Source organism: Zingiber officinale, chromosome 4B (assembly GCF_018446385.1).
Source record: "Zingiber officinale cultivar Zhangliang chromosome 4B, Zo_v1.1, whole genome shotgun sequence".
NCBI lineage: Eukaryota > Viridiplantae > Streptophyta > Magnoliopsida > Zingiberales > Zingiberaceae > Zingiber > Zingiber officinale.
Genome location: NC_055993.1, coordinates 107190062 through 107208554, shown reverse-complemented (window position 1 = coordinate 107208554; position 18493 = coordinate 107190062). Strand labels below are relative to the sequence as shown.

Sequence of the window (18493 nt, the reverse complement as noted above, 5' to 3'; positions counted from 1 at the left end):
TCATTCAAAGGATCCCTGGATCCTCTTCAATAAGTAGGAGAACCAGTGCCCTTCCATTTCCAATCATTATCCGATGTGCTGGTAGATGGACGGCTTGGTCAAGATAATTTAATGGAGACTCCGATAGATACGGGTTGTAGAGGATCCTACTGTCTTCTACCATTGCTCCAGGCAAATGGGATTGCGGTTCAGCTCGGTCTGGCCGGTTCGGTTTGGTTCATTCTAGCTTGTTTTCGAAAAGGTCTAATACTCTGTCATCACAATAATTTAGAAAATTTAAAAGTTAGGTGGGTGGTGATTTAATAAATTAACCTAAGATTTTAGATTATTTTAAAAATATACTCTAAACTTTATTGTCTCTTTTAAAATTAATTTTTATCATTAAAATTCAATAAGAACAAAATATTTTTTATTGATAAGGTTCCTTAATTAAATTAATAATATTATTGTAAAAAACTATTATAATATTCTTTTTTTGTTAAAATAATAATATCCATCAACCTTCATCAAGTCAATAGAGTGTATAATATTTGAAGTATTAAATTTTTCATTGACGAAATATGAAGATGGTTTTTTTTAAAAAAGAGAGATAATATTTTTATATAACATTTTAAAAATATAGATGACGTCATGAGGTGGACAATAATAAATAAATTAGCAAGAATCTTCCACGTAGCAATAGATCGGTGGGTCCCACACAAAAGGTAGGGACAGGGTGATGTAGGTTAGTGGACAATGGGCAGAAACTTTGACTTAGAGAAGGTCTACTTTGAAATTATTAAAATATGAAGCAGTCAATTTTGAATATTCACCCGTGGATAATCTTCGCTGATTTCAAAAAATAAAAGGAGCTATTTTGAATTTTGCCAGTCGGTCGGCCAGGTGCTCTCGCTCGTCGGCGGCGCATAATCTTTTTCTCGGTGGGTTCATCCTCCGCCCCACTCGTTCCCATCTCGATCTGATCCTTTAGCAATGAATCGTGTGCTACAAACGCGCTTCTTCTCTCTCGCCAATGTTTGGTTCTTAGTCCCCTTCCACCTTGCTGTCAATTTGAGATAATCGAAAATCCCTCTTTGCTTTCCTTCGCAGGTGTCCTTTTTGAAAGCCGCTTCGCTCTTTGCCGATGGATGGTACATATACCTCGCTATTTTGTCTTCTTTTTTTTTTTTTCTCTAAACAATTTTGTTTCCTGAAAAAAAATCATCTTTTTTTCTGATCTTCTTCTGCGATTGAAATTATTTGCAACCTGTGTTTTGGTATGGGAAACGATGATTCCTATGTGAAGATAAATAGACGACTTTTCTCCTCGAACTTGTATTCTGCTGTGTGTCAGGGTTACTTGTTAGGGAGGGGAATATGCAGATCACGGGGAACGAGATAACATTTTTTAGAACTAATAAAAGAGGTCGTTTTGTTTCATTTTCCTGTTCTAAATGCTTTGTCCATATGATTTGGCTCGCATATAGCACAGGCATCCTTTATTGTTACGAGAGCATTAGGGAGTAGGGACAATACATGATATGTCTCCATGATGTCACTAGTGTGTTTACGAGTCAATGTAAAGTGTCTGATAATTTACTCAATGGAAATCACACGCACAACAATGGAATTCCACGTTGCGTTTTACATCTCGTGTGCCTAGTCAATAAGTGAATATAAGTTCAGCAAATCAACTTTTTGTGGTCTTGGATTATCCATGTGTCTATTTTTTTTTTGCTGAAATTTGAACTAAATATTGGACCCCGTGTTTGTTTTGATGTGATCAACCAAGTTAGGTTAGGTCCTGTTTGGTTTTGATCCTTGTGTCTAAGTGTGCAGGAGCTTAGGAGCACAGGAAGTCGAGCGGAAGACGCAGCTAGTGAGAAGAATGGCACAAGAAGGGGGCCGACGAGCTCGGTGCATCTGAGGGACGAAAGGGCTACGAAAAAGTACACCGGTGGACGAGAAGAACGTATGCGACGTTCGAGGGACGAGAAGCTGGAGTGAAAGCCTGCTTGAGGAAAAGGCCGGAAATTGGGTTCGGGTGAGCCCTATTCCGATGGCCGAAATCACCCAGATCGCAGCAACAAAGGAGCGAAAAGGAGCTGCAAGTGTTGCGAAGGCGCAAGGTTGTTGAAGGCGCCTTCCATGGCTGGAAGGCGCCTTCGATGAACAGTGCGAATGCGCCTTCCAAAGCTATGGAAGGCGCCTTCGGCCAGTCAAACTAGTCATTTGCAAGTGGATAAAGCTTTATCCACTTGCGACGTTGGAGGCGCCTTCCAAACCCTTTGGAGGCGCCTTCAACCTTCGGATGAGATTTCCCAGGGGCTGTAAAAAGACCCTTGGACATAGGAAATCAACAACAACTTGAGATCAACTCTAATTTTCATTTCTTAGCACATTCCTGAGCTTTTTAAGAGTGTAATAGGCTTCTCCGCCTACACGAAGGAGATCTTTCAGCGCTTTCTTTTGCCTTAGATTAACAACCACCTAGGTTGTGACCAAGTAATTCCTTTGTGTCTTTTTGATTTATTAGTTACTTAATTTCATTTATATAAGTGTGCTACTAATCTGAGTTGAAGGACGAGGAAGGGTTTTATTTTTTTTATTTAAGGCAATTCACCCCTCCTCTCTTGCCGGCCCCGTTGCGCCAACACTAAATGCATTTATGAGTGCCATTTTTTTCCTTTTCACCAGTTGGAGCTGTAGTTCCACTTCCATCTGAATCCCTTTTCCTATCCTTGTCATGTTTATGAGAAACTACCCTTGTTATTATTTTTTATAGACTAGCATCTGCGTCGTTAAATTTCAAACTTATCCCTGCAAGTATTAGACATATGTGTTTTCCTCTTCAATAGGCTTCTAATGTGTGGACTTCCACATCTAAAGGAAGTACCTTTTGTCCTAGTTGTGATTTAGCCTGTTATACTGCATCTGGTCTGTGCCTCCTTCATACATGTCAAGTCTTTCTTTTTTTGCTTTAAGTCATGAGCATTGCATGCAGTACAATTACTAAGCCTTTGATTGGTTATTTACAGCTCTAAGTTTGTCTTTCAAGATTAGCTTTTGTTTTTTTTCTTTTTTATCTAAAACCTTTAAGCTACACATGCAGTTCAGGTCATGGAGTTGTCAAACTGCAACAAGGCCATGTTAGCCTACCATCTAATAGGAGAGTTGTCTGTGGATTTAGTTCTTGTTCTTTGTCCCAAGGTGTGTATCAGCTCTCTCTACCCTATGTTACCTTATAGCAAAGGACAAAAGAATTTATGTTCAAATAAATCCTTGATTGGCTCTTGTTTGCCATTAGTTATGCAGCAGATATTAGAAGCCTCGTATCAAAAGAGTTTTTCACCTATAACTAACCTGATTTGCCACCTTATTTATAATCAGACCCATTGTGAATTCTATCCCCTTCATTGTAGTATGCTTTCCAATATATTATGTAGCTAGAATTACTTCTTAGGAGTCATCCGTCGATAAATCAACAGTTAAGATCTTCCATGGGTCACAAGTTCCAGCACTATCTTATATTTGCTCTTCTACTAATTGATATCAATTAATGTAGTTCCAATTGGTTGTATGATTTGAGCATGCATTTGATTAGCACAATTTTTTGTTCGATTCAATTCTCCAACAAATATAAATTTTCAGTGAGCTGAATGAGTTAGGCGGGCTGAGTCAAGTAGGCAGGCTAGGTAGATTGAGTGGACTTATGGGTGGGCAAGTTGGAGAAGTTGAGTGGATTTAGGAGTGAGGGGACATAGTCATTTAGTTGAAAGAATAACATTTTTACAAACAAAGCATAGGAATTAGAATGGTCTGTTTGTTTTATTTATATGAACCAAACTAAAGCATACATATTCCTCTGCCATTCTCTACGAATAACCAATTCTATTCCCTATCAATTTTATTCCACATACTGGTCATATCATAAGTATCTCATTATAAGGGATTTAATTTTGCAGTCATCAGTACTAAGCTTCTTTGCTATTTGTTTATCAGCATAAGTTAGCATGCAAGCGCACATAACTAGAATTGTTTTTCTTTATCTGGTTTAGGTCAGACATATGTATTTAGATGTAGTGGATATTGAGACCAAGTGGAAGTTTGTTTATAGTTTTTACGGAAGACCCTCCTACTTCAAGATTTTTTTTATATGTCCGATGTAGGACAATTAGAAGTCTAAGATGTTACTTGTTCTTCTCTACTACTTTCCCATTCAGTTGTTTTCTTAGAAAGATATGCAATGGTGAACCATGTTATGTCACATGTTCTATCGATTCTTGTTATTTCATGTTGTGAATTCCAGACCACAAGAACTATTTGTTTCAATATGTATCAGGACTGGTATTTATCTTGATTTCCTTCTTTTGTTATCACTGCAGATTTAGCTAGCAAGAAATGTGCGCCATGTAATGCAAAGGATTTACAAGCAATGTCTGAGCAATCAGCTAATGAACTACTTGCACAGGTTCTGTATGATCTTCTGACTTATTTTTGTTTATAAAGCTAAGAAGTATTGTGTAGCTAATTATTCTCTTGATAGTAATTTATCCTACAACTCAAAATATGGACACTAGCAAACCTCATATCTCATATTATGTCTTCACTTTTTACAAGGCATGTTTCTGATGCTTGTTTGATAAAACAGGTTCAGGGATGGGGATTGCTAACTGAAGGAGGTATTCTGAAGTTACACCGATCATGGAAAGTGAAGAGCTTTACAAAAGGATTGGAGTTCTTTAAACTTGTAGCAGAAATTGCTGAGGCAGAAGGTTGTGTTAAAACCTCTTTAATACTTTTTTTTTCTTTTGTAGTGATATATAATACAAAGTAGGATGTTTGAAATGAATGAGAGTAGGGTGTTCTATAAAAAAAAAAAGGGCAGCCCGATGTACGAAGCTCCCGCCATACGGGGTCTGGGAAGGATCCATTGTACGCGGTCTTACCTTGTTTTTTACATGAGGTTGTTCTCAGGATTTGAACCCATGACCATTTTAGGTCACAAAACAACAACTTTAGAGTAGGGTGTTCTATATGATTGTAAAATACTTTTAAAACTTAAAGGAAAATTCTACAAAATGACAAATAGACCTTCTATGGTATATGGAGCTGAATGTTGAGTTATGACTCGAACACATGAGCAGATATGAGAGTTGTAAAAATAAGGATGTTAAGGTGGATGTATGGACATATTAGGATGGACAGTATAAGAAATGAAAATATTAAAGAGAAAGTTGAGATTGCATCTATTAAGGAAAAATTTTGAGAGACACGTTTAAGATGGTACGGACATGTACTCAAACTGATAGATCGAATGGGTGCGATAGAGGGGGGGGTGAATATCGCGCCTTTTTTTTTTTAACTTTTCTTTTCCTTTGAAGTCAGAGTTGTGCACGGCGGAAAGTAAATAAACACGTTTGTTTACTTCGTTCGAAGTCTAGGTCGACTCCTACTCGAAGGCTCGCGGTCCTTGACCGCACCGATAAGCAATCCACTAAGATTCTTCTTCCCGAAAACCTCGGAAAGAAGTAATTCGTACAAAATACAATGATATAAGATAGTAACAACCTACTATCTTATGTAAGATTAAGTGCAATACAAAAACAATAAAATATACCGACTATGTGTAGGAGTTGAAGCTTAGTCGGCACTTGTTTACGTGTAGAAGAATTGTAGAGCAGTCGCACGAGCAGCACTAGCACAGAATTGAACCACAATAGATTGCATTACCAACCTCAGACCTCGAGCTTCAATTTATAAGATCGTCGATGTTCGGTCGATCGATCCCTGTGTTCGGTCGACTGAACCAGCTCCCTTCCTTCCTGGCTGAGATCTGATTGCTGATTCGATCTTCGGCATTAACTGCCCATTAAGGGTTCGGTTGACCGATCTCATTTTTCGGTCGACCGAACAGGTTCCTTCCTGTTCGTCAAGATTTGCTGAGATCCGCATTTACTGTGCATTAATGGTTGATTGGTTCGGTCGATCGATCTTACGGTTCGGTCGACCGATCAGCTCAATTTCCTTCTGCTTCTGATCGGTGTTGATACTGTGCTGAGTCATCAGGGTTCGGTCGACCGATCTTACTGTTCGGTTGACCGATCATGGCTTGATCGGACTCGTTCTGTTCTGATCTGATTTGAACACTGCTTTGATCTCTTCTTGTTCGGTCGACCGATCTTCCGGTTCGGTCGACTGATCTAGCCGGACCTACAACATAGTGTTTGACAGAAAAGAATCCTGCAAAACAAATGTTAGCACAGTAATAATATTATAATGCATGAGTAATATAAAAGACAGTAGAACTGTCTTGATCTCAACTTTGAAACCTTCCTGGTTTCTTCAATTGGATCAGCGACCTAAGGTTGTTCCCTACAGGAACCCGACCTCACTGTCGCTCCTTCAGTTGTTTACCTCAACCTACCTGTCAAACGTAAATCCTCCAGATCTAGTTTGGACTTTTCACTTAGCTTTGATCAGCTCGCCAGGACTTTTTCCTTGATCTTCGGTCCTCCAGACCTCTTGATCGCACCGCCAAGCGTCGGGTCCCCTTGACCCACTTGGACTTGCACCTGGGTTCCGCGATCTGTTTAGATTTCTCCTGCCTAGCCTCCAACTAGGTCTTTCCGATTGAATAAACAGCCTGCACACTCAGTCAACTTGTTAGATCACAACAAGACTTAACTTGAACCTTTGACAACATCAAAACTTAGGAGTTTGATTTTGGTACAACTTGCACCAACAATCTCCCCCTTTTTGATGTTTGGTAACCAAGGTTCAAAGTTAAGTTAAAATATGCAAAAATTAATCAAGCAATTAAACTTTTAATTCCCCCCTGAGTTAAACAACTCCCCCTTAATTCACTATCTCTCCTCCTTTGACACACATCAAAAATAGGGGAAGACCTCGAAGCCAAGTAAAAGCAATTAAGGTCAAAGAAAACCTTTGAGTACAAAAAGAAAATTCTAAAAAATTGAAAACATGTATAAAACCATTACTAAGTTGTAATTTTGAAAGAAGAATAGAAATTTTGAACACAAGAAGAATCTTTGAAAAATTAAGGAAATTGAAAAATTTATACCAAGGTAAGTTATTATTACTTTGAAAACCATTTGGAAAATAAAAAGTAAATTTTAGGGATTAGAATGTTCACAAATTAAAAAAATTTGTAGATATAAATTTGAAAATTTTTAGAAATGTGAAAATTTCTACTAAGGTAAAACTTTTTGAAATATTCCGAAAAAGTTTTTAAAAATGAAGTTAAAGATGAATTTTGAAAAAACATAGAAAGATACATAATTGTGAAAATTTCGACGAAGGTGAATTTTTGGAAATATTTCGGAAAAGTTTTTTTTTAAAAAAAAATTCAAAATGAAATTAAAAAAGAAAAAGTTTTTAAAACTTTTAAAATAGTCATAAAAAAATAGCTCAAAGCTCCCCCTAAAATTAATGACAACCTAAAAAGTCCAAGCATGGTTAAAAAGACTAAGGAAAAAATGTCCTTATGATGCAATGTTCAACTGTTGTACGAAGCTAACTAACTACCACAAGATAGCAGCTATTAATACTAACTAGGTTGTATTAGCTAGTTGACTCAAATTGATCCATGTATATTGTTTAAAGCCCAGATTTATAGCGACTGACATAAGCATCTGAAATCTTAGGCTAGGTCCTAAGCATCTCACCCATTCTAAGTTATCAAGCAAGGGATCCTACTGTGCTTGTGAGATGCTGGCTCCTAGAACTATAGGATCATGCAATTCTACGGTAGGTCCTAGGCTACTCCGAAAAAAAATAAAAATATTTTGAAAGAGTTTTGAAAACCAAAATTTTAAAAAAGGAATTTTTACAAAAATATATTTTTGAAAATTACTAAGTAATATTTTGAAAGCATTTTAAGAAACCTATTTTATAAAACACAACCAACAGTCATGCAAAAATTAGTGACCAGAAATACAAATTACTAGTACGAGGTCCAAATATACATAAGTCTGATAATACACACTAGTCCAGAAGTAAATATAAAGAGTCAGGTATCAGGAGGTGGAGGATCATGGGCAGCACGAAAATAGCCAACATCCTAGTCTGTTGTGCCTCCAACGTCTCTACTCGTCTAGTAATATCCTAACGAAAATCTGCTAGCTGGTCCTGAAACATCGTCTGAAGAGAGTCGAAACGATCAAAAATATCGTCTCGGAGCTAACTAAATGGATCATGAAACTGAGGAGGAGGGGTTGTAGATGAGGTCGCCTGAGCGGCATCAAAGACTGGAGTCTGGGAATACTCAATATCTAATGGCGGTATATAGGGCTCCTCTACATCAATGGGAATGTCCTCAGCATCCACTGCTTCCTCGACCGGTGCAACATAGTATGGATGAGTACGCTTGTAAATCATACCTTGAGGACTAGTCTTAATCCCAGCCAAGGACATTTGACGAACACCAATAAGGTCAAAATCAGATAACTCAATCAACTCACCATGCCCAACACCTACTCCTAAGGAAGCTATGAAAGCTGTAAGGATATGACAATGAATCATGTGTACCTTGAACGAGGTACTATAGCCAGAGTAGTAGATTATGGACTTAAAAACCTAATAAACAAAATCTATATCTAGTTTATGCTTAAGGACATACATTAGAAAAAGATGAACAGGACGAAGAACTGCTTGATCTCTGGATGAAAGAGGATGAATGCATGAGACGACCATTTTGTATAATGCATTGTCATTTAAGCTTAGTTGGACGGAAGACATCTTCCTTGGTCGAGGACCTTGAAAGAAATCAGCATACATGAGGTCTAGTGTGAGATGGGAAAATGGATCGGGCAAAATGTCAGGATACAATGGATAAGGAAAGATCCGGGTAGTTGAGGGACGCATGCATAAGAAACGAGAAAATATGTTAAAATCAAACAACATATCCCTCGAAACAACTCTAGTTTTAAAATGATATGCATCAATCTCACATAAATTATGATAAAATTCAGTACAAAGTGTGGGATTATATGCATGCCTACAGAGAACCAGACTGTTTAACGAGTAATGGTATATAATATCGACTATTTCGGGACAGTAGGTTTGATAAAATGGTAGATCAAGGCATCTAGTACCCACAACTAAAAAAGTCTTGTTGGAAAAAGATTGATGCAAGTCTTCTGTGGAGAATCTAGGGCCTTGGCTGGGATTTGAGGAGCTAGCCTCCTTTTGGGCAAGTTTACGCAGTTTTTCACTAAAAAAGAGAATAAAAAATAAGTAAATATGCGAAAAGAAAAAACTAAACTTCAATTCATACCGAGGCATGGCTTGTGAACGTAGAAACTCGAAAAATCGTCGGATAGATGTGGAGAAATAGGAAGGGAGAGTTGAATGAAAGATTTCGGTTCTGTGGGTGTTATATAGACCTCGATCGGTCGACCGATAAACGGTTCGGTCGACCGATCCAATAAATTCGCTGTCATCCGAAGCCGAGTGTTGGATGTTCGGTCGACCAATCCAAGGGGTTCGGTCGACCGATAACTTAAAGATGCACGGTTTTCCGTGCACCAACACGGAGTGAACGGTTGATCATAAAGTATTCGGTCGATCGAATACAGTGATCGGTCAGCCGATGAATTTATTATTCATCCATTTAAAAAAAATAAAATTCACTGGTTCAAAACAAAGCTTGATCGACCGGTAAATATGATCTGTCAATCGATCCTTTTTTTTCTTTTTTTTTTAATAATTTAAGTTTTAAAATAATTTTAATTAAGTTTTAAAAAGATTTTAATTAAGTTTTAAAAAGATTTTAAGTAAGTTTTAAAATGATTTTAAATTAAGTTTTAAAAATGATTTATTAAGTTTTAAAATGATTTTAAATAAATTTTAAAAATATTTTAATTAAGTTTTAAAATGATTTTAAATTAATAATTTTGATTAAGTTTTAAAAATAATTTTAATTAAGTTTTAAAAAGATTTTAATTAAGTTTTAAAATGATTTTAAATTAAGTTTAAAAAATAATTTATTAAGTTTTTAAAAGATTTTAATTAAGTTTCAAAATGATTAAGTTTTAAAAATAATTTATTAAGTTTTAAAATGATTTTAAATAAGGTTTTAAAAATAATTTTAATTAAGTTTTAAAAAGATTTTAATTAAGTTTTAAAATAATTTATTAAGTTTTTTTTTAAAATAATTTTAATTAAGTTTTAATTATTGAATTATTTAAAAAGGTTGTTGAACCCATGTTAGATTCAAACTTAACTTTGGGTTAATCAAGCATGCTTCCTAAGGATAAGTTTTCAGTTTAGTGGCGAGGCTTATGGCCTTCCTGTGTATCAACGGTAGATCACTTGCTGAAGATTTTTCAAACTGTTCCCGCTCAAAGAACTTAATACTAAATTTTGGTCTAACTAGCCTATGTTTGACTGGGGTAGCTTCGGTCAGATCCACTAAGTCTAGTGCACCAGGTAGAATACACAAGATTCAGCCTAGACATGCCTTCGACAAAGTTTCCTTGACGTACTATCATCCCAATCCATTCCGATGCTATGTTGTAGGGTTTGGTAAACTTTTTTTATCTAACCGTTCTAAGCATAAAGCAAACCTAATCCTAAATGTATGAGTTTGGTTAATCATGTTGGTTGAATTGTCTTTCTAGTTGCTCCCCCTGAGTCATAGCTTAGATAAGGTCTATCTAAGTAATGAATTTGACTCTTAGGGACCAAGTAGATGTTTGTTTTAATTGGTTTGGTTAAATATTTTGTTTGGACCCATGCTTGGACTTGACTTCTAATATTTTGGCTAATTAATGACAAATATGATTTGTTTGTTTGTTTAGGGTTGTAATCAAGTCTTGATTTGTTGTACACGGCTCGTTGCGATCCAAGTACCATATTTAGACACTTGGATCCCAGTTCGAACCTTTCCAACGTTTTCTTGAGTCACTTGACTTGACCCTTCAAGTTGGAATTCTCTTCCTCAAGTTTTTCAACTTAAGTTGAGGTTCCAACTTGAACTTGGTTAGTCGAATCACTTAAGTTAACTTGTTGCTTAAGGTGGTCTATTTCCTTAAGTAAAAAGTTATTTTGTTTTTCAAATTTTGACAATTTTCTAAACAAACATTTAACTACTCTCAGCAAGTTATACTTAGAATAAATCGTTACCATATTTGGATCTTCTGATCCGTGGCTTCCCTCGGAGTCAATGTCGATCTCGGACTCGTACTCCTCGTCGGACTCGGAGTTGGAATCTTCATTTCTTGCCATAAAAGCAAGATGGCTCGAATGCTTTGTTTGCTCCATGTCGGATTCGTCGGAAGAAGTCTCGTCCCATGTCGCTTGAAGAGCCTTCTTTCGTCTTGTTGATTTAGGCCTTTCTTCCTTCCGATTTGGGCATTCGTTTTTGAAATGCTCCTTCTTGTTGCAACCGTAACAAATCATTTCTGATTTGTTTTGGGTCTAGTTGAGAGGTGTCTTTTTGGCAGTTCTTCTGAATTTCTTCTTTGTCAGAAGTCTCCGGACCATGTTGACCAGTTCTTCTTCATTTGTCAAGTCAAAGTCTGACTCACTTTCTGACTCGATCTTTGTTTTTGATTTTATTTCCTTGCTTGGACCTGCATACAAAGTAACTTCTTTCTCGACATGGCTTACGTTAGATTGTTCGTGTAATTCCAATTCACAAAATAATTCATCTAACTTTAGAATTGAAAGATCCTTAGAAACTTTGTAAGCATCTACAATTGATGCCCACAAAGTATTCCTCGGAAAAGCATTCAGCGCGTACCTTATTGTGTCACGATTTTCCAAGTTGTGTCCGATCAGATGTAGGCCATTTAGGATGTCCTTCAGTCGGGCGTGTAGTTGCGAGGCCGTTTCTCCGGGAAACATTTTAATGTTAAACAAGTTATTTAAAAGTAAATCTCTTTTATTTATCTTAGATTCGTCAGTCCCTTCGTGTAGTTTGACTAGAGAGTCCCACAGTTCTTTAGCATTGTCGTAGGGACCGATTTGGTTCAACTCCTCCATTGTGAGCCCACACTGAATGGTATTGATTGCCTTATAGTTCAATTGTGCCTTCTTGATTATTGGGGGAGTCCACTCTTCTGGTTCTAATAGTGTTCCGTCTTTCGTCGAAGGAGTGTGGCCTTTTAAGATAGTGAACCAAAGCTCGATATCGGACTTCAAGTAACACTCCATTCTATTCTTCCAATAACTGAAATTTTCTCCTTTGAATAGTGGAGGCCGGACAGCACTGTATCCTTCTTGATACGAGTTCGACATCCTTGCAAGAAAAGAATTAAAGAAAAACTATTTCCAAGACTTTCGTCTTGGGATTAGTAGTGCTTGAAAAATAGAGATGAGAAAAAAATTCTAAAAGAAAAGAAAAAGTTTTAAAAAAAATGCTTTGAAAAACGATCAAGTTATTTCAGAGCTTACGAGGCTCTGATACCAATTGATAGATCGAATGGGTGCGATAGAAGGGGGGGTGAATATTGCGCCTTTTTTTAAAAAACTTTTCTTTTCCTTTGAAGTCAGAGTTGTGCACAGCGGAAAGTAAATAGACACGTTTGTTTACTTCGTTCGGAGTCTAGGTCGACTCCTACTCGAAGACTCGCGGTCCTTGACCGTACCGATGAGCAATCCACTAAGATTCTTCTTCCCGAAAACCTCGGAAAGAAGTAATGCGTACAAAATACAATGATATAAGATAGTAACAACCTACTATCTTATATAAGATTAAGTGCAATACAAAAACAATAAAATATACCGACTATGTGTAGGAGTTGAAGCTTGGTCGACACTTGTTTGCGTGTAGAAGAATTGTAGAGCAGTCGCACGAGCAGCACTAGCACAGAATTGAACCACAACATATTGCATTACCAGCCTCAGACCTCGAGCTTCAATTTACAAGATCGTCGATGTTCGGTCGACCGATCCCTGTGTTCAGTCGACCGAACCAGCTCCCTTCCTTCCTGGCTGAGATCCGATTGCTGATTCGATCTTCGGCATTAACTGTCCATTAAGGGTTCGGTCGATCGATCCCATTTTTCGGTCGACCGAACAGACTCCTTCCCTGTTCGTCAAGATTTACTGAGATCCACATTTACTGTGCATTAATGGTTGATTGGTTCGAACGACCGATCTTACAGTTCGGTCGATCGATCAACTCAATTTCCTTCTGCTTCTGATCGGTGCTGATACTGTGCTGAGTCATCAGGGTTCGGTCGACCGATCATGGCTTGATCGAACTCGTTCTGGTCTGATCTGAACACTGCTTTGATCTCTTCTTGTTCGGTCGACCAATCTTCCGGTTCGATCGATCGATCCAGCCGAACCTACAACACAATGTTTGACAGAAAATAATCCTACAAAACAGATGTTAGCACAGTAATAATATTATAATGCATGAGTAATATAAAAGACAGTAGAACTGTCTTGATCTCAAGTTTGAAACCTTTCCGGTTTCTTCAGTTGGATCAACGACTAAGGTTGTTCTCTACAGGAACCCGACCTCACTGTCGCTTCTCCAGTTGTTTACCTCAACCTACCTGTCAAACTTAGATCCTCCAGATCTAGTTTGGACTTTTCACTTAGCTTTGATCGGCTCGCCATGACTTTTTCCTTGATCTTCGGTCCTCCAGACCTCTCGATCACACTGCCAAGCGTCGGGTCCCCTCGACCCACTTGGACTTGCACCTGGGTTCCACGATCTGCTAAGATTTCTCCTGCCTAGCCTCCAACTAGGTCTTTCTGATTGAGTAAACAGTCAACTTGTTAGATCACAACAAGACTTAACTTGAACCTTTGACAACATCAAAACTTAGGTTTGATTCTGGTGCAACTTGCACCAACACAAACGACCAATAAATTCTCGCCTAATGTGAAATTATGACAAATACATACATTAAACAAGGAACAAGGAAGATAAAAAAAACTTGATTAGTAACAATAAAATAAGATCAAATTTATTTAAGTATAGATGATGATATAGTAGGGAGTGGAGCTTAATGGCATAGAAGGATCCATGTAACCGACCTCACGTAGTCGGATAAGACTTGGTTGTTGTTATTGATATGGTCTAAGTTTTCTCTACAACTTGCATACAAATACTTTTCCCTATAAATTCATGCATGTTTATCTTACTTTTTTTAGAGTCTAAATGTTTGTCTTACCTTTTGCAATTCTAGCAATCCAGTATAGATCTGTTTATAATTCTTTCACCTCCAGTTAAACGATGTCATATGTTTTACTATGTCATCTTTCCATCAAGTAACACTGTCAGTGCTTGGAGGTAATACAAGAATTAAGAAACTTTAGGGATGCACTGTTTATTTTAAAATTGAATTGAATGCCTTATTTACTTGTAGCAAAGAGAAAAGAAAGAGAGGAGAAATGAAAGGGAAAGATCTTATTTATTTGGAAGAGAAGGAAAAGAGTGAGGACTAAAGGAGTATATGATCATGGTGGTAGTGTTGGTCACTAACAACTATCGACAACTGACAATTACCAAATTCAAGTCATTGGCAATCACTGGCAACTTTCGGCAACTGACAACGTTGTGTTTGATGATTATTGCCAATCAACTGCTAGTAGTTTGTCGATGGCCAACAATCTGTTAAAGTGTTGGCTGATGGTGATCTGGTAGTTGCTTCTGACAGCTGAAGGTCTGATAGTCATCAGCGACATTATGATAGGAAAAATAGAAAAAAAAATATTCACTTGATGGATCCATCAATGAGGCCTTACCAATGGTCGATGGTCAGCGCCGAGATACAAAATGGATGGGGAGGAGGAAAATATAGGAAAATCTTATTTACTTGAATGGATTCATTGACAAAGAAATGAATCGAGAATCATTTTCTCAATCTGCGCTTTCAACTGAAATTGATTTGTTCAAAAACCAGAGGGACTGGAAAAAGGTAACAAAATGTCACCCCCCAACCACTGGCAGTTTTAGTCTACTGTTAGTTAGTCGACAGCGATCACCAGACCAACAATAAGTGTCCTTCGAAGATTGCCAGACGATTGCCTACAGGTTGTCAAAGGTCATTTGCAATTGTTGGACCTCGGCTGGCCAATTGTTTGTGATCGCAAAGTATTGGATTTCTGGTTGCAATCCATCAGTGACGTTCAGCAATCACCACTTTTTTTTCTCTTTTCCCGCGTAACTAAATAAGCCCTAGAAGATCAGGATGAACTAATTGTTATTGTCAGTCCTTGTAAAAAAATGAATGATTTCAAATTACCATAAAAATAATTTTCTTTGTACATCTCCTGACGCAGATGCTCTTTATGCAGGTCATCATCCTGATCTTCATCTGGTTGGTTGGAATAATGTCAAAATTGACTTGTGGACTCATTCAGTTGGTAAGTTTTAATGTCATTATATAATATATAGGTTTTCATGGTTAAATGGGCTTCTTCAAATTGCTTGTGGCCACCAATCTAGCAAGTCTAAGAGTGCATGCTTCTGATCTTTTAACACGAAGCTTAGCAGTTCCTTCCGTTGAATGTTTTACTGGTGCATTTAGTTTCCGTTGTTTTCTCTGTAGAATATCACATAGGTCAGTTCATTTTTTATTTTTCATAACGCATACTTCACAAGTGTATCCGCTGATGGCCAATCATCCACCGCATCAATTCATATATTCAGACAACCGAAAGCCTGGTAAGACAACCACCTTCATATATTGCAAGCCAACAGAAAATCCAATAAAAATGAAAGAAATTTCATATTTGATATATTGCATCAGTACCGGATAAAGCCTTCTCAGTTTGCTTTAGACAATTGTCTTAAAAATCTATTTTTAGTTTGACAAGATATTTATTGATGGAGTTTATAGTTGTTTTGATACATCCTTGTGTTGATTTCTCAGAATTATTTTATATGTTTTTAGCACTCGGATTTGATTAAAAGTTAATGGTTAAATTGTCATTTTTTAATATGTGTTATTAATAATATATGCTGGCCACACATAGTCCTTATTCAAAATTTGCACATTACTATCTCCATCTTGACAGTCAATTAAGTTTTAGTTAAACTCGATTAATTTATGAAAAGATGGACATCAATATGATAAATGTTTTTCCTCTTTTCTTTTGATATATTCAAGTTTTCTTTTAACTAGACTTGATTTAGGCTTGCAACTTAGTGTGGGAATTAGTAGAAAAAAACCAATTCACTTTCATGTGATTGATACTCATGTGTCCTTATCGAAAACTATGTTATATACTTCTTGCTATTGGATTTATCTTTCTGAAAGTTCCTTTTCCTCTCCTGTTATGTAACATAAATGTTTGTTCAATATGTAGGAGGGCTTACTGAGAACGACTTTATTCTCGCTGCAAAGATCAATTCCCTCAAGATTGAACATCTTCTGAGGAGAAAAACCGCGCGTTGAATGCTACACGCATGCCTCACGGTCTGTTCTTCATGTATCTTTCATATCTGTAGTCTCTTAAAAACTTTTGCCCCAATGCTTGTAGTTTGCATATTTTTCATGGTCGGACGAGTTACGAAACCGATTGGAAGAGTATGCGTATTCATAATCGATCACATCGCCTACCCCCTACTTCACCATATTTATGTGGAAGTTGTACAATGTTTTCACTCTTTATCCAATATTGTGCTACCTTCTATCACTTCTTTTGCTCTCTTTCCCTTGGTGCACACTTAGTTTGCTTGTGGTCTGACAACTTATTGTTAATCCTTGCGGCACAAATAGCCTAGACCGATTTGATCAAGGCCAAGGATGAACTCTGGTCCGGTGCGTGCACAAACTTGCAATTGGGACACGACAAGGCAACCTTGGTCATCATCACCAGCATGTGGCAACGCATGCACACCGTCGCCACCATCTCTTCTATCTCCTCTGTCGTCCTCTTTACCTCATCTTCTTCTTTCTCTTCTCCTCCTTTGGAGGCACAACCCGTCTCCGACTGGGTGCTTGATAAGTTGAGCTCAAGGTCAAGGTTCAAGCTCACCTTCATTGCTCTAGGGTCGACCTCCGACTGTAAATACATAATGAATTTAGCAAAATGATATCGATTGGCATCCAAAGCTTCTACGACTCACCTTGATCTCTGGGTGAGCATCGAGGAGGTTAAGCTCCATGACACCTCTCTTTTCCTTTTCCTCCTCTCTAGCTTTCTTTGCCGACTTGCAAGCCTCCACGGCCGGCGACTTCCTTTTCCTCGACACCGTGCGGCTCTTGAGTTCCATGCACGGCTTCTCCTCTTCCTCCTCCGCGGGGGAGATGGCTGTTTGCAAGGACACCATGGGCAATGTAACAGTCCAGGAGAAGGGAGAGAACTAGGTCTTGTTCAGGAGAGGATATGCTTTTGAGCTACTTATAAAGGCTCCAAATGGGAGTAAGAATGTAGTTAGAGGATGCAACATATAAAAGGAGGAGACTGGATTGCCAACATGATACATCCTTGATTTACTTACTTTTTTACGTGTATATGTTTTTACTGACAATATAATCAGAAAAACAAAAACAAAAAAAAGTTTTTACTGAAAATCAGAAAAACAAAAAGGAGAAGAGGAATGAAATGGATTTGATGCAACAAATGCGAAATGAATTAGTTGGTGAGGGAGGAGTGCAGTTGAGGGATATGAATGCATGGTATGGTGGTTCCTCCTTATTAACTCTCCAGCTTCCACATTTGAGCCACCAGATGAACTCAAATTTAAAGCAGCCACCACCTTTTTAGTTCTCCTATTTAATTCTATTAATTAAAAAAAAAAATCCTTGTTGGTTAAAAAAAATATCCTTGTTGATTAAAAAAATCATTCTCCAAAATATAGTCCTCGAGTTTTGTTGTTTTGGTGAAAGCATGAACTAAACTTTAAAAAACAAAAAATATATACATTATGTTCAGCAATTTTTTTAAATATCGAGTTCCGTCTCTTTAATTTTAATGATGATCAATTGGTCTAATAATTTTTTTTTTTTATCGAAAAGCATAAATAGATCTTCACGGACAACCATTATTTGGGGAGCATCCCATCTAATACCATCACACCATATATCATAACCCTAGGATTGCGTTTGGTTCGGGGTTATTCTTGATAACCTTGGTTATCCATTCAAAGTTATCAACAAAAATCTTGTTTGGTTTAGGTATTCGATGATTCCCAAGTAATGTTCCATGCCCGACACGTCAGTAAAAGGGTCATGCAGCCCGGAATCGAAAAATCTAAAAAAATTAAGATTTTTGTTGATTCCGGGATTAACGATTTTTTTTTACCAAAAATACCCTCCGATAAGAAAAAACATGAAAAAAAGAGAAAAAATATTAAAAATTGTAAAAAAATAAAAAAAATGTTTTAAAAAATTTATTTTTTTAAAAAATAAATAATTTAAAAAAATAAAATTAAAATTTTTAAAAATTAAAAATTAAAAATTAAAAATTTTAAAAATTAAAAATTAAAAATTAAAAATTTTAAAAATTTTAAAAAAAAAATAAAAATTTAAAATTTTTAAAAAATTTAAAAATAAAATAAATAAATAAAAATTAAAATTTT

The 18493-nt window shown here is 36.9% G+C and overlaps 2 protein-coding genes across 3 annotated transcripts; one reads left to right on the top strand and one right to left on the bottom strand.

The window, feature by feature from the left end:
* Positions 1 to 811: 811 nt before the first annotated feature.
* LOC121975936 (pterin-4-alpha-carbinolamine dehydratase 2, mitochondrial-like) lies at positions 812 to 16605 on the top strand. Of its 2 annotated transcripts, none has more exons than XM_042527873.1 (7): positions 812 to 920; positions 1090 to 1130; positions 3097 to 3189; positions 4365 to 4450; positions 4631 to 4754; positions 15262 to 15330; positions 16276 to 16605. In XM_042527873.1, the coding sequence occupies exons 2-7, from the start codon at positions 1124 to 1126 to the stop codon at positions 16362 to 16364; spliced, it is 468 nt and encodes a 155-aa protein (XP_042383807.1). In that variant the 5' UTR covers positions 812 to 920; positions 1090 to 1123; the 3' UTR covers positions 16365 to 16605. The 2 variants fall into 2 exon arrangements, with proteins under 2 accessions (XP_042383807.1, XP_042383806.1); XM_042527872.1 differs by having other exon boundaries at positions 859 to 1014; positions 3092 to 3189.
* Positions 16422 to 17317, bottom strand: LOC121975937. Its single transcript, XM_042527874.1, has 2 exons — positions 17039 to 17317; positions 16422 to 16974 (listed from the first exon to the last, which is right to left on the bottom strand). Exons 1-2 carry the CDS (start codon positions 17240 to 17242, stop codon positions 16690 to 16692), a joined length of 489 nt encoding a protein of 162 aa, XP_042383808.1. The 5' UTR covers positions 17243 to 17317; the 3' UTR covers positions 16422 to 16689.
* Positions 17318 to 18493: the final 1176 nt, after the last annotated feature.